The sequence below is a fragment of the Hirundo rustica genome, chromosome 1, assembly GCF_015227805.2.
Source record: "Hirundo rustica isolate bHirRus1 chromosome 1, bHirRus1.pri.v3, whole genome shotgun sequence".
In the NCBI taxonomy this organism is placed as follows: Eukaryota; Metazoa; Chordata; class Aves; order Passeriformes; family Hirundinidae; genus Hirundo; species Hirundo rustica.
In genome coordinates, this window is record NC_053450.1 from 111,044,164 (window position 1) to 111,067,322 (window position 23,159).

The 23,159-nt window shown below is 39.0% G+C and overlaps 1 protein-coding gene across 1 annotated transcript in view; it reads left to right on the forward strand.

Moving 5' to 3' along the window:
* The window catches only part of TRAK1 (trafficking kinesin protein 1), a 104,757-nt gene that overhangs the window by 11,769 nt on the left and 69,829 nt on the right, over nt 1–23,159 (forward strand). Inside the window, exon 2 of the mRNA XM_040082413.2 lies at nt 9,500–9,792. Within this exon, the coding sequence (XP_039938347.1) occupies nt 9,500–9,792 (293 nt within the window). The remainder of the gene's footprint in view (nt 1–9,499; nt 9,793–23,159) is intronic.

The window sequence follows — 23,159 nt, forward strand, 5'->3', positions numbered from 1 at the left end:
TTGGAGGTCTGGCTTTCTCTGGGCCGGAAAGGGCTGTGATCTGCATTCCCCCCAGCCCAGAGCTTTAGAGAGGGGCTATAATTGTGGAGCTCGTGACAGAGCTGCTTTCAGTTCGCTTGTGTCCTCTCAAACATGGCAGTGTATGGATGAAAGCATTGCTCCCATACAAACCTAATCCGAGACGGCAAAAGAAAATGGATATGAGGCCCAGGGATATTGACAGCCAGTTAGGAAATTGTGGGATGGCCTTAGAGAAACTCTGCACGTTCAGGATTGTGAGGCAACCTTGAAGAATGATGGAGGCTCTCACTGGATTGTGCCAGCTGCTTGGGCATGTGAGGGGGCTCGCTGCCAGGGAGTGAGGGCCAGTGATGCTAGTGAGCCAAAGCAGATCGGTATAGCATCTTATTCAGGGCAGGAATTGGCGCTCTGACTGTCCTAGGAGGTAAGCTTCCCAATAGTTGTCTCTGAAATTGCTTCTAGCAGCAACAAGATATTTAAATTTCTTAATTTCTGGAGAAAAAAAAAGTAAAAATAGGATGTTCTGACTCAGCAGATGTGGGTTTGATTTGTTTGTTGGTCTTATTTTTTAATTATCTTTTTATATAATTATTCTACTTAGTCCAAAGCAGTAAACTCAGTCCAAAAATAAGTGCATCAGGACGCAGGAGTTATGGCATGTGGATTTTGAGTTTTTTGAGTTTTGTACTTGTTTTGTTGGGGGGTATTTTTAGGGCAGTTTGCAAAGAATTTTGTTCCTCATATCCCTGCCTGCTCTCACTGGCTGTGTGCAATAAGAAACAGTAAAGAAAAGCAGCAGTCTTGTGTTATGATATTTTGTGCAAGCATTTTCAGAAGGTCAGCTATTAAAATTTGAAATAATGACACTTTTTTCCCAATCCTGTAAATAAGTATTTTTTAAAATTTAAACTCCATGCAGACTCTTAGAAGTCATTGCAGAGGGTGAGAAATGAGAAATTCCTTCTGTAACAGGAGAACAACAATAGTAATGCAAAACAAGATTAAAACTCCCCCCTCTCCCCCAGGTTTTAAACCATGATAAATATTTGGTTTGAGCCAGTCTGTGCTTTGTTTAGAGTTACTTGACTAAAACTCTTGGCCTTAGCTTGCTGGCAATTAGGTCTATTGTATTTTTGATTAAACAGTAGTGTGGTGGTGGGAAACCAGCATACTAGCATGGTCTTTTGGCTGTCTTCCCCTGCTCTTTAGTGCTGCCCTGAGGAGCAAAGTATGGTTATGCTGGCTCATCAGGGGTTTATCTTGGAATGGGAACAGATTTTAATTTGAATATCTTTAGCTACTGCCTGCTGTCTTAGGCCCAGCCATTTTTCAGTTAGTTCTTGGGGGGTTTTGTTTTGTTTCTCCTGTACAAGTAGCTAGTTCATGTGTGTGTAGTGCATTTGTGACTGTCTGCCGTGCTGCTGAGCAAGTGCTCTCACTGCTCCTTCTTGTGGATAGGAAGGGAGCTCAGCACTTAAGAGCAGAGACAGTGGTGTTACCTCAGCTGCAGTTCAGAGGGTTTGTGGTAATCAACAGCTCTCCCCAACTTGCAGAAAAGCTGTACCCAAAACTCTCATTTGAAAGCCTTTGAGGTTTGTGGAGAAGCAAAGAAGTGGGGAGTTCCATTCTCTTGTGGTGTATAAATAGAGAACTTTTCATATTCCAGTTATCAATGCTCCCACCCATATTATTTGAGTACCTGGTTTGTTGTTGGTGTAGATAATTTTCAATTATCTGAACTCTGACAAATCTTTGATACCTGCCTTTCTTTAGTGGTACAAGGAGATGTGCTGGTAGACATGGTGTTTATGTACCAAAACTGATGCTCTTGTATTCTAGCTTCTGTATTCATTGTGTTTGAGGCTGGAGTCCATACATACTAAATATAATAGCAGCCTAATCCAAAATTATTTGGTGGGTTTTTTTGTTTGTTTTGCCTTTTTTTTTTTTAAGTCATGAGATCTTATTCTTCAGAAAGTAGTGGTCCATGCCTTTTGGACTTGTCTTGTGGTGATCTGCCTCAGTGAGCACCTTGCACATGTGTAGGTATGAAAAGAATTTACATGTTTGCAGTGTTTATACCTTGCATTGCCATACCTCTGAGCTTTGATTTCTTTCTTCATTAATTCCTTGTTTGCCTGCACATGCAGTTCTCATACACTCTGCACGGGTCGTGGTGGTTGAACTTTCCAAAGCAGGTACACAACTGAAGATCTCCCAGCCAGCAGCAGGAGGTGAAAGGGAATGCACCATTTACGTTTTTTGCAGTTTTATTTCTTCCCTGAGAGACGGGGATGGTGGGGAGGGCATGGGGTTTTGGCCTATATTTAATAAAAGGAGAGGGAGCTGTAAAAAGCTGTGTAATGTGAGCCTTACACAAGGAAGAACTATTTATAGATCCCTGCAATATTTGCCTGAAGGAACTTGAGAGCAGAGCAGGACAGTGTTGCATAAAGCTGGGTGAGAGCACACTTGTGCCCTCACAGCTGCGAAGGTCAAACCCAGGGCTTGTCTTACAGTAGGCTTCCACTCTCCCTTGCCTCGAGGGGAGAAGGACTGATGGGCTCCTTCTGAAGGCCAAACCTTAGTGGTGAGAAATTTTGGTTTGCGGAGAGCAGTGGTGTGGTTTTTTCTTAAGAGGCTTATTATTTGTGATGTTTTGATTTCATAGGTTTTTTTTGAGAAAACATGACTCTCTTGATTGGTGACTTAATGGTCAAATAAAGCTAAACAAGGTCACAGCAGCAGCTTTGGGGACCTTGAGAGTGACATTTCAAGCTGTACATGGTTATATTATGGTTTAAGCAGCTTTTTGGTTGTTGCTGCTGCTGTTCTGGCTTTTGTTCTCTAGTAGTGACTTTTTTATTCTAAATGACATTACCATGCCACTGGCAGTTAACCATGTATTTTGATTTGGATGCCTTCATCCGCTTAATACTTGTTTGTTATGAGGCTTTATAAAAGTGATTTTAGAAACCCTTCAGATCTTTAGCTTGAAAACATTTTTTATAGTTTCACAGGCAGAAGAGCATACACCTTGAGAAGCACAGCGTGTGGCATTAACACTGGGTGTTGATACTTTTCTGAAAGGTTGAATTTGGCTAGGTCAAAACATTCCTAACCCCACTGTGAAGGAGAAAAAAAATCCAAAGCCAGTAAAAAGCATGGGATATGATCTGAATATACTATAAAGCTAGGAAAGTTAGACAAGAAGTTTGATTAAAATGGCCTTGAATGGCTTTAAAATTTTGGATAAGGGTGTAGTCTGGATATGTCAAAGATTTTGTCCCTTTAGTTTTTACTAAAAAAAATTTTTTTTTGAACTCTTGTAACATGAGAAATACAGAATTATGTAACATGTTTGAAGGTAAATAAACTGCTTCTCACATTTTATCACTGATCTGTGATGCTTAAACTCTTTATGTCCCTTGAATTAGAGGTTTTAACTAAGCAGTCAGCATTCTACATGTTTAAAAGGCAGCTTCTGAGCAGAAGCTAAACCCCATGGTTTATAAGAGGGTATATACTAAAGCACATAATTAAAACAACTCAGTAAATTTTTTAAGATCGTATTCAGCCTTTATCTGAAAGTTAAACTGTTAATATTTATGTATGTGTGTGTGTAAAAGCCAGACTTTCTGCAAATGGTTGTTTCTTCAAGGTCTGACAAAGTGTATTTAAATAGAAGAAAACATTTTGACTTGCTTTTGAACCCACCCACTCAGTGAAGAAATTGTTTTTAAATTAAAAAGAAAAAAAGGCAAAGTTTTATAAAAGTCAAAATGTACGTTATGAAAGAAATAAGAAGTTGAATACTTAAAGTAATTCTAAGTTGCTTCAGTTGATTATTTTCCCAAACAACAAGGGTAGGTGAGCATATTAATCTTTTTACAGATGAGGCAGACATATAAAGGCGTACATAGCTTTGATTTGCTTCAGTGTCTACATGGAGCACTTTTCATCTGAAGAATTTTTTGGGGGAAGGGGGTAGATAAGAACCTTGAGGATTCTTTTTAAACTATAATAAAACTTACCAGACTTAGTTTAAAGCAGAGGTATTTAGTAGATTTATAACGTGATGCAGAAAACAAGGAAGGCTATTACTGGTGGGACTCTTTCAAGTACATAAAAGGGTGGAATTTGCACATTCTAAAACCTTCAGATGTGTTTAAGCAGCAGTTACTGCTTAGCACATGAAAATTAGTGAATTAGTAAATGAGAATATGGAATCAGGGCTCTGAAGCTCCAGGCAGATGTGAAGAGTAGAAACTCAACCCCTTGATAGCTTGTGGTTCTGTCTAAATTAGCAAATACTTTGGTCAGTAGGGGTGGGTGACTAGATCAAAACACTGAAGCTTTATAAATCTTCATTACTTATTCGAGGGGGTTACTTTAGATTAGATTTAGTTTATCATCTTGGGCTGAATGTCCCCACTTACCTATGCAGTTTGATGGTTCTTGAAGGAGAAAATTTAATAGGTACATTCCAGATGACTTGTCAGTGATGTAGCCCATGGGGCTACCTGAAGTTTCATGCCCCTGTGAGACAGCAAGTAGCATTTGAAGTGCATCTTGCAACAGAATTTTCAGATTCTTACAAAAAGAGAATTGATTGTTCATATGCACCAAAGCTGTTATGCAAAACCAGCCAGCTCAAGTAAATGGTTTTGCTTCTGCACTAAGCCAAACAGTGTAGTTGAATTACATATGAGAGTATGCATAGCAGAAGGATGACCTGGAAGATTTTAGTCAGATGTTCTGGAAAGATATTTTTTCCCTCTGTTGAGGAAGTATTTCTTTAAATTGGCAGACGTTCACAATGTCCCAGTTGCCATTTTAGACTATTGAATAAAAGTAATGTTTGAATCACAAAATCTGAGCTGGATAATTAAAAATGGTTCAAAGCTTAATAATCACCAAAGGGTGCAGCACGTGGCTCTTGGGTAGCACGTTAGGAGTTCCAGATGTTTTGTGAGTACAGTAAATTGCTGTTGCTACAATCCAAGATGGTGATTAAGAATAATGTTTCAAAGTTATGGATAACTTAATCAGCATTGTTGGGCTTCAGGTAAGCACATGGCTGAATAACTGTATCTTCTACTTTTGATGGAGGAAGAAGGATTGCTTAGTCATTTGTGTATTTAGATTGAAAGTTAAGTTGCATTTAGTGCTGAATGTAGAAAAACTTCATCTCAAATGGCAGTGAAAAACCAAGTGGTTTATTTTATTTGCTTGTATATGAAATTTGTAAAGTGTGAAACTCAACCCTTTCCCCACAAAACGAACTGCAAAGAAAAAATTAACTAATTTCTTTGTATGTCCAGAACCCAGAAATGGCTGACTGTTGTGGAGATTTTTTCCCTCTGCCTCAAAACCATCAAATTTTGGCTGTTGTCTAATGCAAATGTGTCTGTTATCTTTAAACTGCCTTTCCTAGATAACTGGCAAAGCTGGATTTTTTTTATTATTATTAATTTTCTAAGTGGAACGCAGTGCTGACTAATCACAGCTCAATTCTTGACTTGCCTATTGTAATCTGGGCTGCTCCAGGTACACTGCAGTCAGTACCCGATGTACTTCTTCATCAAGTCTTGGTTACATTGCAGTCATGGTCCAATCTATTGTGTGGATGTACTGTTAGGTTGCAGAGGTGTTTGCTGTATGTAGAATTTAAGGTCTTGATATAGTAATCATGCTAGTACTCTGTTTTAGGCATTTATTGGGTTAGACCAAAATCTGAGCATTCTACAGAGGTGGTGTGCAGGAGCAAGTTTTTGTGCTTGTGTGATCACTCTAACAAAGTGCAAAATTGGAATGATTGCCTTTCAACAAACAACTGACAAATGAGGTTTTTTCAGAGTAGAATATATATAGATGATAAACTTTAGGGAATTTTGCTCTTTCATCAAACAGTTTTACACTAAAGAATTTAGTTCAAACATTCCAAATTAAATATTTTTTTAAGTCCCACATCTGTCTATCGGCCTCAAACTGTCTTTGTATTTAGACTGGGAGAAATGGTACAATACAGCCAGTGGTACAGTACAGCCTTTACCATACTGAAGCAAAAGCTGAATTATGTCATATTAGGTAGGAGAGGAGTTATTTAAATCCTATATGCAATCTGCTGTTGACACACACAGTAGAAAAAATTAAATGGGTTGAATTTTCATTTAGAGAAGTTATAATCTGATTTACAAACTCCGCACTTGTTTGGTTGTCAGATTAAGTACAAAACTACGATAATGATTTATATCCTCATTTGTATGTCAGAAGGAGTAAATACCAAGGAGTGCAATAACAATTTGTACCATATCAATATTATATGTGCAGGTGACACTGACTAAAGAATAATATTAATGTTATGTATTTCCTGGGGACAGTAGCTACCATGTCCATTTATCTTTGTGGCTGTTTTGACAGTCTGGTAAATAATGCTCAGTTGTTTTTATGTTCTGCAATAGGAAGACTTAGAAGTTTAAAGGACAAGTGTGCACTGCCTGGATTAGGTGGTAATATTTGCCTTGCAAGAGAGGCCATGCTAACAGTGCCTCTGTAGACTTTAGAAGAGTGAACAACATTTCTCCCCTTTGTTTATGGAAACTGAGACTATTTAGTAAGTCTGAAAGGAAGCAGACACACACATTTATTCTGGCTTTCTTTCCTCCATGATACGAGGTTTTAAGATAAAGGTAAATTCTCTTCCTTAAACCTGAACTTGACTTTCTCATATAGATGCTCCATGTACTTCTGTAGTAGACCGGGCAGACTGACTGTTGTGAATTTTGGGGGCTTTAGCTTTTGTTCCTTCTTTGTGCTTTCAAGCTTATTTTCTTCTAGTTTCCATAAGTGCCAAAAGTGAAACAGTTTGTGTGAAGAAAGAGCATTGAAGACTTTTGTTTCTGGATGCATGCCTCTATTTACTCGTAACACAGCCAGGGGTTGATGTGGAGCTTACAGGAGGGGGGAGAACTGGTTGTATGGTACCTCAGTGGAGTGAATGTTAAGAGGTGAAATTCATTCAACACAAACTTCTAATACAAATTGGAATGTTATGTTCTGGCCAAAAGTACTTTTAGTGAGGACCATGTGGGAGAGAGTCAGAAATGGTGTTCAGGTATGTCACATGTTGGATGTAATTTGTTCAAAAAAGTTACAAGATCTGAAATTCCCAGAACTCACTTAAAAGCTGCACAAAATCACACCTTGGTTATCAGTGTTATTTCATTCAGGAGTGCTGTTTTCTTACTGGTTTCCTGAGGCTGCTAAGGCAGGGGCTGGGGAGGAGGGGAGAGGATAGCAAGAAAATCTGGAAAGTGCTGTTGATGCTTTTAGTTATTTAATCCTAGTCATGGCCTTTTTCATAACAACACACTTATCTAGCAGTTTCCCAAAACAAATGTAATTCACAGATGTGTGGTAGCATCTAGGACAAAATTGAGCCTGTCTAATCAGTCAGTACGGGGTTACCCGTACTACTTCTTGTTTATAGCTTAAAATGTTTCTATCTTTGGTGCAGAGGGGAAAATGAAGATTTGCATTTTGATTCCAACTTCATTTGAGCAAATAATTTCTAATATTTGTAAGCTCTCTTGTTATTTCTAAATAACCACTTGAAAGGGGACCATTTTAAAAGTAATTGGTACAAATAACCCCATTGTGGTTTTTTGCTATGTACTGTGATAGTGCAGGAATAATGGATGCTCTGCGAGGGAACCATAACACTTTATGTTACAGCACTCAAGTGAAACTTTCTCTTTCTGCAGCTGCCACAGTATTGTTTTTATTAGGGTATGGCATAGATTTATCATTCTATGATTCTATAACATTTAGTATGTTATTTAACTGTTATGGTCCTTACAAAATGCAGGTTTTGAGTCTGAGTGTGAGACATATTTCCAGGTTAAATGATACCGTGCAGGAATACAAATGTATGTAATTGAGGAAAACTTAATGTTATTTTGTGTATAAGGGTGTTTTTTCCAAGAGTTAATATTGCCTATCTGTTTTGTAGTTATGATGTTCTGATTTCAGTGTAAATGTGTCCTTGTTAAGACCCTCTGAAGGAGGGAGAGAATTTTGCTTTTTTGTTCTTATGCCTGTGCTGCAGGGAAACAATAGCTAGAGAAAAATTATGCTGGTGCAGTGTTCCAGCTTTGTTGCAAGACTTCTCTGGAGCTTACTCCCAGAAGGTGTAAACACCTGATCTTTGTCTTGACAGTTTAGAGACTGATATTTGAGTCTTGCAGTGAGTTTCTAGAAATATTGTCATGTTTTGGTGGAGCAGTAATGTTGTTGGCTAGAAATGCCAGAAAGCAAGATGCCAAAATAGTGAGTGTAACTTTAACAGCAAAATGTTGTTATCTGGACATGTTCCTGAGATTAGAGAGACCCTTTTTCAGATAGAATTTTAAAAAAACCCTGTTGTTCTGGTTCTTAGTAAAACACTGAAAATAGCGTGTTCTGTTACTGCACTTGCATATGGACTTGCATCCACACCTGCTGCTTGCAAATCAGTGCAATTGTGTTTTCTTGCTGTCTGTCTTCCTGTTTTTCCCATGTTATCTGGGTGTTCCTGTGCGGCTTGTTCTTCAGCTGCTGCTTATTGTGTTGTAGCTATTACATATATAAAGTCTTTCAAGTCCTTTCCCAAGTCTGTTTTTCTGCAATCCCACAATAATATTTTCCTTTCCTGGCAGTAGGGAGCATTTGCTTACACCACTGATAACCAAAAGCAGTACCATACAACCAGTTTTTGCAGTGCCTTTAGCTCCCTATGCAAAAGGTTTAGTAAAGTTTGGGGAGAAATGTGTTCTTCTTCGTTCCTTCTCTGGCCAATTCCATCTTGCTGGGGACATCAATATCCAGCCCTGAGGGACTTGGCTCCCAGTTTGAGGCTGAGGTACTGGGGAGCAGCAGTGTGGTCAATGAGCCCAGGGCATCATGAGCTTTGTTTTCTGTGTTCTCTGTAAAGGGAGCAGAGGTGCCAGCTGCCAGTCTGTCAGTGAGGGGCTGAGCTGTACAGAGGAGAGGAAAGTCTAGTATAGTTATAGTGTAAACTTCTGATCATTCAGCCATTTCATTTGCTATCAGTTGATTTCAAATTATGATGATACTAATGTGCCAATAAATCAACCAGGGATGTGCAGCCTGTCTGTATGACCTGTTTCATACAGATGCTGGGTTACACAGAGCTTTGGCCTGGCTGACGTGGGAGAAAGTTGGTGAACGAGCCAAGGTGAATGGACTGTGCTTACTGCAAGCTGGGATATGCAAAAATATGAATGTTTAATCAGCTCTTGGCAAAAAATACAGTACAAGGACTGGCACTTTGCTACTGTGCAAGGTGCAGAGTGCACGCAGCTGGGCAAAGTGCAGAGATAGGCAGCTGTTCCACATGTGAAGAGAAATCATCTCTCCTGATAAACACTGTTTGGAATGTCTTGAAATAAATATTTGTTTCTTTTGTGTTCTGCAGACTTCTTGAAGCCAACTCTAGTGAAGAGAAGGAATTCCATCTGTGCCAGCCAGCTCCAGTCTCCAGTACTGGTCCCCCTGATGGCACATTGTACAAGGCTGTGAAACCTGCCAAGCTGGACGCCACAGCTTTGCACGACTGCACTTTGGCCGCCACTGTGCCTCCCTCGGAGCTATCAAACCATGCAGTCCTAGCCTGCGACACAGGCATTCACGAGGAGCACTATGTAAGCGAAGGCGTGGAAGATGATGTGCCAGACTACAGAGAGTACAGAGATGCCTGCACCATTACTGGTAAGCAGTGAAATCCTTTACCTTGGTGAGCGCATGGAGGTGTAGAGTTAAGCTTCTGTTCTTAAGCTTGTGGTGGGGTATCTGCTTCATGGACCATGTTGCTGCTGTTCTGCACTTTTTTTCCTTGTTTAAGAAGTGATTTCACGGGTACCAAGATTTTCAGTGAAAGCACTTTGTAATGTTTAAGGTCCTTGCAAATAGGCCAGACCAATAACAGCTATGAAACCAGTTTACTCTATTTATGTACTAGGGAAATTGAACCATTTGAAAGTTTGTTTGGATAGTAACCAAGTCAGGGATGAGGAGAAAGGAACATTGCACTTTAAAGTTTATGGAATGCTTGTCCTAATGTTCAGCATAATTTTGATTTCTGTCTTCGTATGAGAATTGTTTTGTGGGAGAAAAGGGATGGGAGAAATAGGATCTAACATTTTTACTGGACGTATTTTTGCTTTTCAAAGTAATTTCCTTTTCACGTTCGTTCTAGAACAGTAAAAGTTAATGTATATGGAATAGCTTCTTCTGCATGCTTTTGTGAAAGGTTGAATACCTTATTATAGATTCCTACAAATAAATGTAATATGCGTTGAAGTATGGTATTTTTAATAGAAGTAGATTTTTAGTGCTGTGGTCAGCTAATCCATTTTTTTGTGTGTTTGAATAATCACTGTAATTCAGTTTTAGTCATGGTTAGGCCATGACATGACAGGGAGCTTCCATTCCAAATGCGCGGTTTGTTGGCTGAGCTGTGAGGCTTCTTTTAGCCTAACGTGACCTTGTGAGTTTCAAGTCCTTTTGGGAATATTTGAGGAGTCAGCTGAGGTTTTTGGAAGGGAGAAATGAGATGCCTGAGGAAAACAGCAGTAAGACTAAGGCCATTCTAATTGGCAGCCACAGTTACTTTCAGGCCTTTCTAGAATTATGTTTAAATCAGAGAACTATCTAATGGTGACTGTCAGCAGCTGCTTTAGTAGCATGCCTTAGCTTAGCTCAGCCCAATGGTGTAGTAACTAAGGGCTGGTATTCTGAAAAAAAGAAAATAGAAAGAGGGGCAGAGGTGCTCTCACGTCCACCCTGATTTCCTTGGGAAGGCAAGCACCAGGATTAACGCTGGAGTCACTTTGTCAGGTATGCATCTACAGAAAATAGATGTTTTGTTTGAAAAAACTTACTTGCCAGCCTTCCTTCCTCATTTTCATGGATTTTGAGCTCCTTAACTGGTTAGTTCAAAAATGGTCATCCTTTTGACTTCCATGGAGGTATTTGCTTGTTAGGTAGTCTAGAAACTACACATCACATAAATGCATTCTGGATACTATAACTCTGTTTTCCAGGCCCCTTGTAGAAGGATCTTGCAATCTGTTCTGTTGTCTGTGGCCTGTCTCCCCTTCAGCCCCCCTCCTCCTTCCCCTGTTAAGAGGAATTTAACTTTGTTTTTCTGTTGCTGACTACAAGCCAGGACAACCAACTTCTTTCGCGAATCAAGATGCCTCCTTGATTATGGTTTCTTGAAAGGCAAAACAAACTCACTTTTTAACATTTAAAAAGTTTTTATTAAATGGAGGCCAGTACATGTTCTTGCTACTTCACATTCCTTCAAGCCTGATGTAGTTTCTGAATCATTCTTCTTGCTTAGCTGTCAGCCAAGAATTGCTTACAGATTGGTCTTAAATTGTGATTTTAAATGGATTTGCTATTCTGCAGTGTCAGATTTGTACTGTTTGTGACTTGAGGACAGCATGAGATGTGACTTACAGTAGAAATAGCAGTTTTTGTTGATTGTTTGGTTAGTTGGCTTTTTTTTTTTTCTTTTTTTTTGATGTTTGTGGATTTTTGAGTTTCAGCCTTTTGTTATGCATTTTAAAGAGGGCATAGGCTGGAAGTAAGATATTGGTCTCATATTCCCTCTGTAAAGTCTTTTTCAGTATTGTGTGCAGGTATGCAGTGTATACCCTTAAAACAATCTGAAAGATAAATGATCGAATTGTCAGGATTGTCAGAGACTTTAACGTGAAGACTTTGTTTAGTTCTAATTGACAAGTTAGCACCATTTGCATTTTTAAATTGATAAGTGGGGAAAAAAATCACTCATATGAAGTCTGCATATACTATACTTCTGATTTCAAGCCTTGACTCGTCCTAGACCTGAAATTCAGCAATCACAGTTATCTGTATTTTTTTTAGTATTAAATTAACACCTACAGCCTTTTGTACAAGTTATCTGCAAAAATTCTTGCAAATAAAGGCTTGAGCAGAGTTAAAAAAAGAATGGAAAACTGAGGCAGAATGTGGTGTGGTGATGCTTTCTGGAGTGCAGCAAGCTCACGGCAATTGGAGCTGTCTCTGATACTGCTAATAGTAAACTATATGATGTTCACATTTTGCTATTTAAGTTTTCAAGACTGTTGATGCTCAAAGAATTTTTAATACTGCTTTCTTTTCTTTTTTGTTATTGTTTCCCTTTTTGTTTGCTGGCAGTAGAGGCACTTTGGCATTCTTTGTTGATAGCACCATCTTTCCTGCCTGGGGCCCAAGAGCAGATTCAAGAGAGCTGAGAGCATTGAACATTCTGATTGTGCTAAGTGTGTATTCTTGGCTATAGGGTTGGCTTGAGCATTTCTTGTCCCCATACCATCTCAGAATTGTGCTTGAACAGATTTCTATGGGAGTGCAACTAAAAGTATTTTAGGCAACTGGTCTGCATAGAATCTTTGCTGTGCTTTTGTGTCAGAGAGGAGATAAAGAGTTACTTTTTAGTTAGGTCACACCTCTGATCCATCCTATTGTGTGGCTTAAAAGCAATTCTGTTGGCATAACAGAGGCAATAAGTGCTGTAGGGCTGGGCCCAGGTGCCAAAAACAGTGTGGTGAAAAATTTCCTGGAGCCAATGTCTGAGAAAGGGACAGAACCCTAAAAACACCTTTCCCACTGAATTTAATACTAAAGCACCATCCAAAGCTCATAGGTGCTCCAAGTGAAGCTTTATGCAGGTAAATGCATTTGAATCTGTGCTGACTTCAGCACAGAAGGGCATATAAAATTGTTGATCCATTGAAAAAAACTTGTTTGTGAATGTCTTAAGAGTTATTATGAAAAAAGTGCTGGTGAAGCACATACTTTCTAAACACTAAACCTGAAAATTGACTCAGCGGTTGTAATAGATTTTTTGGGTTTTTTTGTTATTTTCATTCTGGGTTTTGTTAGAAAGCTTTAGGGGAAAAGATCAATGTGATCTGACTTCGTTTTCTATTGCTATTGATTGTGGAGCTCCAGCAGGTAGAAAGGCAGGAGACTCAAGCCTTGAGGTTGGTGGACAGTGGGGCAGCACTGTATGGAAGTGGCATGGTGCTGCTGCATGTGGGAGCACCTAGTTGTTTTTCTTTTAACTTTTCTTTTCTTGCTGCTCTCATTCATCCAAGAGTGTAGAGATAGGAATACGGATGCAGCACCATCTAGTGTTCCTTGGGCTAGAAAGGGAGTGGAAATGCTTTTCAAGGTCTGTCTTTTCTGTAATTGCAGTGCAGGGTTGAATACTTTCAGTCAGATTTGATGAAAACAGCAACTGGAGTTGGGGGGTTTCTTCTCTACCACCACCACCACATCCCATTTTTTGTAGAGCAGGAAGGGCTGTAATCTTGACATGAAAAAGCAGAGCATCACTAAATTAGTAGTTCCAATTTTATGAATTACAAAAGCCTTTTAGTCTGATTGCCTTTTTCTTATCTGTTAGCTGCTATCAGACAAATCCTGTCCTCCTGGGAATGGGGAGTACAGTGGGGATGGAAATCTGAAATATCACTGGATATTACTCTTGTGATAGCTGTCTGACTACCAGAATATTTTTGTGAGGCTTTTTGGTTGCATTTTTTTTCTTTTGTCTCTTAAAATATGCTTAACACAGTATTCTTAGACATCTTCAGTAAGTTAACTTTGTCTGCTTTTGCATGTCTGAATACTCACTGTTTGCACTGATTTTGGTATGGTGTACTTTGTAATTCAAGAGTTAACTGCTTAATATGCCATGTGGGTTTCCTTCATCCTTCTCTGAAAAGGAGAGAATGAATGGACAGTAATTTGAATTGCCCAGCTCCTTCATTAGCTTGCATGATTCATTTGTTCATTGTGCTAGTTACTCTTACTAAATGCATGTAGGAATGTGTCTTCTGACTGTTCAGGACAATTTCCTGAGGGCTGTTGAATTATTGGGAAATGCTCTGTGGTAATAACCTGTTCTGTGTTGTACTTTGTTTGCAATTAACGCAAGTAGATTTTGGGGTTTTTTTGCTTAAATTTCTAAAAACAAAGTTACATTACTGGAAGGGTCAAACAACAAAATGTCTTTTTTCTCAGCAGAAAAGTGTCAGTGTGAAGTGTTGGTAGTGTTTGACCTTCCTTGCAGGTTGTGTAACTTGCACATTACTGCAGTGACTGCAGTGGAAGGAGTTGTAACATCCAGAGAAACCAACTTTGTCTTGCTGTCAAACCTCATTCCAAGATCTCCTAGCAACGTTTGGGTGCAGACAGTTTTCTCTGGGTTTTCATCCTGGCTCTATCCTTATTCAGGCTATAAATATGTTCCCATATGAAACAGATTCCGTTCTCTTCCACGAAATCACTACTCTTCATGGCAACATCAGCCAATTTTGATAACTGACTGATCCTGCAGATACAAGTGGTGTCATTCTGACCATTTCTTTATGTAATCACTTTATTTTAAAAGATAAAAGATGCTTATGGCCCACAGAATTTCCATTCCATCGTGTGTGTCCCCTCCAAATGCATGTTTTTGTGTCGAAAGGCTGAATTTCTGTTCCTTCTGTTTCAAGTGTGATAAAGCATGATTACTCAAAATTAACTCCGTAGGGATTTAGGTGTTTACAGGTTGTTGTGAGATTGCTTTACTGTTGTTACGCTTGTGATGGGGAGAATGCTGTACCAGTGACTGTCCTGTTCTAGGTGTGTGAGTTACCACCAGAAACTATGTGCTTACTATTCTGAGGCTGTTCAACAGGATGCTCTGGTTGGTTTTGGTACCTGTTACAGGCCTTCTGTTTGACTTCTAAGCTTTAAATTATTAAAAAAGTATTGATAAAATATTCACAGTTTTGAATTGGTTCCCGTTATTTGAATCTCTGAGTTCTGTTGTGGTTAGCTTTCTTTTAGTGGAGCATATTTCTGGCATTTGCTTCTTTTCCTGCTCCTGATTTGGGGTGGGACTTCCACATTTTTCTCAGTTTTGTCAATATGAGAGAAGAGATGTAAAATACTGCTTAGCGGAGCTGGAACTCAAGCAAAGAGTATAAGAAATTCGCTGGTGTGTTGGACCAGCCAGCTCAGGACTGTGCTTCTGACTCCAGAAACCACAGATACTGGATATGGACATCACGTGCTCAGCCACTCTCAGTAGTCTACTCTCAGCATAAGTACCTCCAACATGCAGAACTATTTAGTGTTGGAACCTGTCCATAGCTTCTTCTATCTGGATCTGCTGATTGTTTTACCCTAGAAGTTCAGGGTTGCTACTCCTGTGTGCAGTGACACCAATCTTGCAGTTTCTGTTAATATTTGTCCTAGTTATCCAAGATGTTGGTGAATATCAGTTCTTCTTTCCCCTTAAGGACTTATTTTCATGATTTTGAAAAACCTTCATCACTTCTACACCCCTGCCTACTCCTCTCCCCGCCTTCTTAGTTGCTCCTTTAAATAACTCTATGAGAATGTTGATCCTTTCCTTTAAGCCATTTACTTTATTGTAAGTTATTGTCACCAGTCTCATCCTGTAAGCCTGATCTAGTTTTGGTCTCTTCTTCCTCTTTCCCTACACTTCTGTAAGTAGCGATTGCTGAATTCTGAATAATCTTCCTTTCTCTAAAGCATTCTGAAAATGCCTGTTAACATGAGATAGCTCCTTTGGCATGGCTGGAACAATTTTATGTGTCTGACTGTATTTCTGTCTAACATACTCTGACAAAATGTTCTTATTCTCTGTGCCTGCTGCATCATTGCCTCTGTTTTGAGTTTTCTGTCTGGCTTCTGGTGTGTTCTCAGTCAACTTCATGCAGATTCTCCCCCCATCACAACTTCCCCGCAGCTGCTTTCCAGCTCTTACTGTTTTCAAGTAACCTGGTGTTTTTTTCTGATCCCTCTCCTGTGTCAGGTTGTTGCACTATCACTTAATCTGTATCTTGGGCACATGTTTTTATTTTATCAATGACTGTCTTTTTGTGATTTGATGACATTTGGTTGGTTGGTTTTCCCTTAGGCAGAATTCTGCTGTGCTCCCTATATAGCCCTCTTACTTATTACTTCCTAATATGATCCATGTTTTTTAGTGTAAGCTGTCAATTCTGAAGTCACTATGAAAGCAACTGTTGGAATTAGAATTACAGTTGGAACACAGTTACAGTGTGACATTTGAAAACACTTTCTTCTTAGATTTCCCTTGTTTTGGGAAGCACTTATCATTCCTAAATATGTACTTTATTCAAGGTAGGGGTGCATGAAAGCAGTAAGTGTTCATCAGTGTTCTGAGTTTGTTCTTTGAAGAAAGTACTGAAGGCCAGTACCTAGTAGATTTTTGGGGGATTTTTTTTGTTTTGCATTTTTTGTTTTCCTGTTGTGGTACAATGAATAGTGCAGGAAGATTAAATAGCTACATTTGGTTATTGGTGCATTTAAATATGTGAAAATAACTTTAATTCCATAATTTAGTTCCATAACACATGAAATTCAGCTTTACCTTTCTCCCTCAATGTATGTGTGTGTGTCCATCATGAAGCAACACATTTTTCACTTAAAGTAAGCATCTGTAAAGAGCAAGCTACATAAGATTTAATTCTCACGTTTTGCTTGTGATTCTGTGAAAGCTTTGTTGACAGCCATTGTTTAGTGGCTGACACATTTTGTAGCTGGGCTGAACAATAAGGAAAAGCAGGACAATTGCTTTTCAGGGTTTTCATACTCAGTTATTTATCAATGGGTTTTTGAGACATTTGCAGTCTCTCTTGGCAGCTGGAAGATCCTAATGGTTAATGAATGTGTTTATTCTTACTGCTGCTGAACAGTGCATTGCCAGAATGCCTTTGGTACATAAACAGCTTTTGTTGTTACTCTAAAAGAATAGCCATGGTGGTAGAGTTTCCTTTTATTTTCTGTTTAATATCAAAATCATGACTATTGTTATATTTATCTACAGGGAGAAACATTTCCATACTTTCATTTAAAGCAAAGTTCATTTAAATTTATGGCAGAGTGTACTGTAGGGTCCCAATAGTTCAGTGGACGAAATCACCAAATCTGTCTCAGGTTTTATACCTAGCAGGAATGGTATGTGGGATGGAACCAAAGCAGGGAGACTTCAACCCGGTAAACAATGGCCTTCCTCACACTGGAACTGTACTTTCCAGGCATTTCATCTTCATTAGGTTGGACAGTCTCAGCTTTATCCTAGTCTTTAGCAGGTGTGTTTGGCCAAGCCAAAAAGAGGTTTGCATAGAATCTTTTGTTTTCCCATGGAAGCCAGGATTTTGTGCAGTATTTTTCATGTTCAGAGGCAGAAGAACCACTGCTTAAACAACTTTGGTTAAAGGTCTGACAGGACTTGCAATTTCAAATTATGTCATTGCTGCCACAGCTGTTTGAGGAGTCTGAGTTTTAGAGGTATGAGACAGCTTTCATGTTGAAGGGCTTTTCTTCCAGGTGTTTGGCTTTGCAGCCAGCAGTGAGACTTTAGATGTATAAGGGTGCTAAGACTATCTTTCCCTTTGGACAAGTCAGTGAATTGGATTTTTTTTCCCTTTTTTTTTTTTTTTTTTTCTTTGCCTGAAAAGCTCACCACTTTCATATTGAAACACATGTCATTAGTTCAGCAGTATTATTTGAAAGGCTTCAGTACAGTTTCAGTACAGTTAGTCACATTCTGGGCATCCTAGAACTGGCATTGAATAGGAATGTGGTAAGTTCTGGGGTTTTGCCTATTGCTCTATACATGTGCATGTACTTGTTAAATAATGCTCCAGAAATACTTGTAATTATAGACCTCAGTCAATACTTAATGACTGTGTCTCTGTGGGCCTATAGAACTGAAATAATGGATGACTACAGGCCATGTTTTCCTCTTCAGTAGTGTAGGTAGCAGCCTAATTGTATGGCAGAATTTTCTTCCCTCTGCTTTTCATTTTTATGTGGATCTATTTGTAGCGATAATGACAAGTTCATTCCATGACTGTCTAAATGGGCAGAAAGCATGGGGAAGATGAGGCTGTTGGGCTGGTTCCAAGCAGCCAGCAAATATCTGCTTTAACAACATTTAGAGAAAGACTATGCTTCTTGCTTCCATCATTGGAATATGGCTAGGCTTGTGAGTCTTCTGAAAAAGGAGAATAGTCATGGCCTCCTGGCTGCTTTTTCATCTAGGTTAGGTGACTAATCTCAGTGTCACATGGAGCAAAATTAGCAGTCAAAATGTTCTGGTTTGGCATGGAATAGCTTCAACTTGATGACCTTTGATTTCTTGTGTTACATGTGGCTGGACTTTAGTCTCCATGCTGTAGCCCTTTTCTGCAGACAACCGTACTTCTACTTAACTAGTATGGAGCCAGCGCTGAAGTGATCCTTTGCAGGTATTGTGTGCTTTTTATGTTCTGTAATTGTTATTTATTGACTGCCCAGTCTCAAAGATTTGAAACAGAGGAACTTAAACTCCGAGAGAGCTAAGTCTCAAGGGTGAGTGTAATATGTGTGTGGAAAATAGAATAGGACTGAAAACCAAAGAGAGGAGTATGTCTTGCCATGAAATAATGTAGCAGATTTCTTTATTCTTCTAGCTTTCTTCAGAGAGTTTCCTTGTTTCTCTTGTCTCTTTTTGTTACTGTGCTTATATCTACTTCTCTTTCCTCAGCTGCCTCAAAAGGTGTTTTGTTTGTAAAACATCAAAAGATGTTTTAGTTCTTTTGCAAGAAATGAAAGAGTTGCCTGAGAGTGCTACTGAGGCATATATATGTTTGCTTTAGGTTTTTGTTTTTGTTTTGGGTTTTTTGTGTTGTTTTGTTTTATTCCTCTTGTTTGTTTGCTTTGTTTGTGTTTAAGAAGGAGAGGCTATTTAGACTGCCCCTCTCTGGCTGTGGGCTGAGCACCAGCTGCCAGGGTTTGATGCAGTAGAGTTTCCTGGAAGATGCTCAGGGTGGGCATGTGATACAACCTGATGAGCAAAGCTTGTGTTTTGAAGGTTGCCAAGCAGTCCAGCACTTCCCTATGGTCACACCCAGAGTGGAGTTGTTTTAATGCACACACCACTTCTGTTATGCAGTTTTTTCCTTTTGTTCAGAGGAGGCACTTCTGGGTAGCACAGCCACTTTGTGCTGTTTGCAAGGTGTTGGCTTCCATCAGGACTGCAACTCAGGGGCACTGTGCTCTGGGAATGATACTGTCTCAGGGTAGTTTTCTTGTGATCTTCCTTGTGATGACTTGTGTGTTCTGGTGTTGCCCCTTCTTGAGCAGAGCCCTGACCCTTGGTTGGTTCCTGGCAGGGCTGCGTTTATGAGCCGGTGTTTTTTCTGCTTACAACAGTGGGCCAAAAGCGGGAAACTGGCTGGGGAAGTGTCCTGTGGGATTTGGGGGTTTGGGTACTAAGGCGTTTCTGCCGGCAGGTGGCAGTTTGTACTGCCGGCAGGTTCTGCGGGGACTTGGGAGTCTTTTAACCTGCTCTGCTCACAAGCAAAGCAATAAAGCCGTGAAGATCAGGGATGGTTTGAACCAGGATGCAGACAGGCAGAAACTATATGTTTTATGTTCTTTGTGAGGACTGTAGTGATAAGCTGTTTGCATTGTGTTTTAAAGGCTCCTGCAGATACCAGGCTCTGAGATTTGTATAGTTCATTTTCTCTGCATGTTTTCTGTATATCTTGCAGTGTTTGCCACACTCCCCGCACCCTTGTCCCTTCTCATTGTTCTAGGTTCATTCTCTGAATTTATCGTTAGTTCTAATGTGAAGTTTACGCTGCAATTGAGTAAGGGCTCCTTTATCAGCCAAGCTAGATTTTTCTTTCCTACAGTAAGATATGTCTATAGCTATAAACAGATGAAACCCAAAAGCCTGGTAGGGAATAGAGTTTGGCAGATGAGATGCTTTAGGTGACCATGTTAATAGGAATGAGATTTTCAAAGCTGTCTACCTGTGGTTCATGTTGAACTTAGCTGGAGTTGAAGTTAGTTTGACTGAGTCTGAATTGCTTGTTTATGCGGTGCTGGCACAGTTCCACCCATCCAAGTAACACTGACAGCTAAGTATGTATCTAACTCTTTATGGGAAGTGACCTAATGTGTTGCCTGGCCATGTCAGTGCAGGATGCCAAGGACAGTGGGTGACCACCCCACACAATGCCTTGTGATCTCTGTGTTATGTGCACGGGGGGGTTGGCATTTGCCATACAGTGCTATCACCATACAGTCAGCTCTCATTGTTTTAGACTTCTCACTCCATTTTCTCTGTTATCAACTCCTTGCTCACTTGTCGGCAGAGAAGAGATGTTTAAGTGTGCATCTGAAAATAACCAAATGTACTGTTATCCTCACATACACATGGTTGTCCTGAAAATTATTTCTTTCTCTGCGTGTGAAAAATTTAAAAACTGGGGGAAGGAAGAAGCCATCCTCCCACCCTCACTTCAGTCTCCACAGTGAAGAGTTAGTTTACTATATTTAGAGCATTATTTATGGATAGAAATATGCCTAGAAGAAAGGAAACTGATGAAATAATCAAAGGTACTTAGATTAGCAAGCATAATAAAAATTCCTTTAAGGAAATATAAGCAAGCTGAAATAACCAGTAAAACTTGAGTGGCTGTCTTGAGAGGCATGGGGTAGAAAGGTTTAATATGTCCAGAAAGGGAGAAACACACCAGTCAGTCAAATGTCAATGTATGAAAAGATACAAAACAAGCTTGTAGGTAATCCATTAATAACTGCTCAAGGGATACTGATCTGGGAAGGAATATGCAGTGTTCTGCCTGTTTTGTATCCTGTTTTATGGAATGAGAAGATTAGCAACTATAACAAGAAATTAACCAGGACAAAAGTCTTTGAAAACACTTGTTTTAATATCATTTAGAAAATGGGGAGCATGAGGAGGAATGTGGTCAAAAATTACTCCAGAGCAGACTTCTTCATTTCCTGAGGAACAGGACATGGAGAAATACATATTTGCAACACAGCAAGTGAGGTAGGGTGTTCATGCATTTAAGCTAAAAAGAAACTAAAGCAGTGGAACATGTTACTTTCAAAAATAGTATGAAAAAGGTGAATTTTTAAATTTAAACAATTATTTAATTATTTCTATGAAGTGCTGAAAGCTGTAGAGTTGCAAGAGCATAAGCAGAACCTGGCATGATCCATGCTTTACTAAGTTCATAAATTATTAAATATTAAATTTGTTTGGATCTGCTTGTAGAAATTTGTTTGCCAAACGTGTCTTCCAGGGAACTGAAAGTTGAAAATTGCTTAGATTACAAACCCCAGAATCCATAACAGCAACTCAAAAGGATGTGGTTCAGCTACATTTTGTTGTATCATTTTTTAATTAATTATCAGTTAATTATTTTAAGTGTAAGGTGTTACATTTTTCTCAATAAAATGAAGGTACCACCTAGGAGAAGTGCTTTTATATCTGTTGGATATCAGTTAACTTAATCATAAATCACAATCAGAGATGCGTTGGTGTTCTTAGTAGAGAAGTTACTTAATCGTTCGTCTTTGCAGTTCTAATCAGAATTAATTTAAAAAAAATCAGTGGAAACACATTCAGGGTTTTATAAAAAATATACCTGGTGTTTGAGGATGGGGGATAGTGTTAGTCTGCATATCGTCTCATAACAAATGTGTGCATCTCAAGAAAGGAGGGGGGAGAGATTGTGTAACTGTAGCACTGAGAATATTGCTGTGATTTAAGTGGTGAACTATTGTTTAGTCATGAACAAGTATAATTGTGGTGTCCTGTTTTTCTAAATAGGCAATTACATCAGAGCCTTTTCGTATTTCCTGCTGGTATACAGATTTTAAAACTGCAGTAGAAGTTAATGACAACAGCATCATAATAACATCATAAAAAGTTTCCTTTCCAATTACTCATTAATATATTTTCCAGTTATTCAGCCTTTTGGATTGCTTAGAAGTGCTCATGATTTATTATATGGTAGAGCAGAAAAAATTTCTTGGTTGACTTGTCTTCCATGATAATTCTTATTTATTTGCTGCCTGACCTTCTCATTCTAGTGGTTTTCTTTTCCTCAATAAAACTGGGAGTTTTTTCTGTGTGTGCATGTATGAGGGGTTTTTTTTTTTTTCTCCTCACATTTTATTGGTCACTTCCTTTGTGTTCATTTTTCACTAGTTTTTGTGATAAAACGAGCCAATTTATTTATCTGTACAACTTTCTCAACTCATCTATACAGTCTGTTTCTTTCAGAATCCTATTAAAAAAGAGACTAAAGGTTTGAATTTTTCAAAATTTTTCTTTTTTGTTCCCAAGACTGTCATCTTGGGCTGTGTAGATTCTTGCGTTTTTCTGAAGAGGAAAATTAACATTTTGGTCAGAAAAACTCCCCCTAAAATAACCCCAATGAAAAAAATCAACTCCATATTCTTGAGATTGAGAGCAATTAGGTAATCTAAAGATAGATGTACATAAGAAAATTCTTTTATGTGTACATGTACACAGAAAGGTTTTTTGAATGTATAGTGGATGTCGGGAAGTGTTATTTGTAATATTAGCTGTCTTTCCTGCACTCAGATGGTCTCAGGCACTGAGATGATGCTCTCAGCCATTAAAAAGATAGCCAGGGAAAAAGAAAGTTTGTAGTTACAGGCTGGCACTTGTCTTTCAAAGCATGAGGAGCAGATCTTGTTTCTCTCTGTAAGCCAGTAGTCCCTCTGAGAAGGTTGCAAGGACCTCTTAAAAGGCTGTGTGCAGGCTGATTCTCGCATTGCACAGAGCTCTGTGAAAACAAATGCACATGTGGGCATCTAACTGCAGGGAGGCTTGGAAGACACATATATACAACAGTTAGCAGAAGGGTATGGATGAGGGCAGAGGAGAATAGCTCCTGATATGTGATAGCAGACTACTCAAACCATAAAGTATAACACAACTTTCCCAAAAGGATTATAGTTCTAGTCATCAGGATTTTGTAAAGTATGTAGGCAGGAGATTGACAGTATAAGTTCATCTCGGTATTCTGTGCCCTCTTGTCTGATAGAATAGAAATGTTCTTGCAATTTTTAGTGCTTTAGATGCTTTTGACAATGTAATTTCTGCTTAGAAAGGTAAAAAACCAATAATTAATGATGTATGAATAAGTAAGTGTTACTTCCTC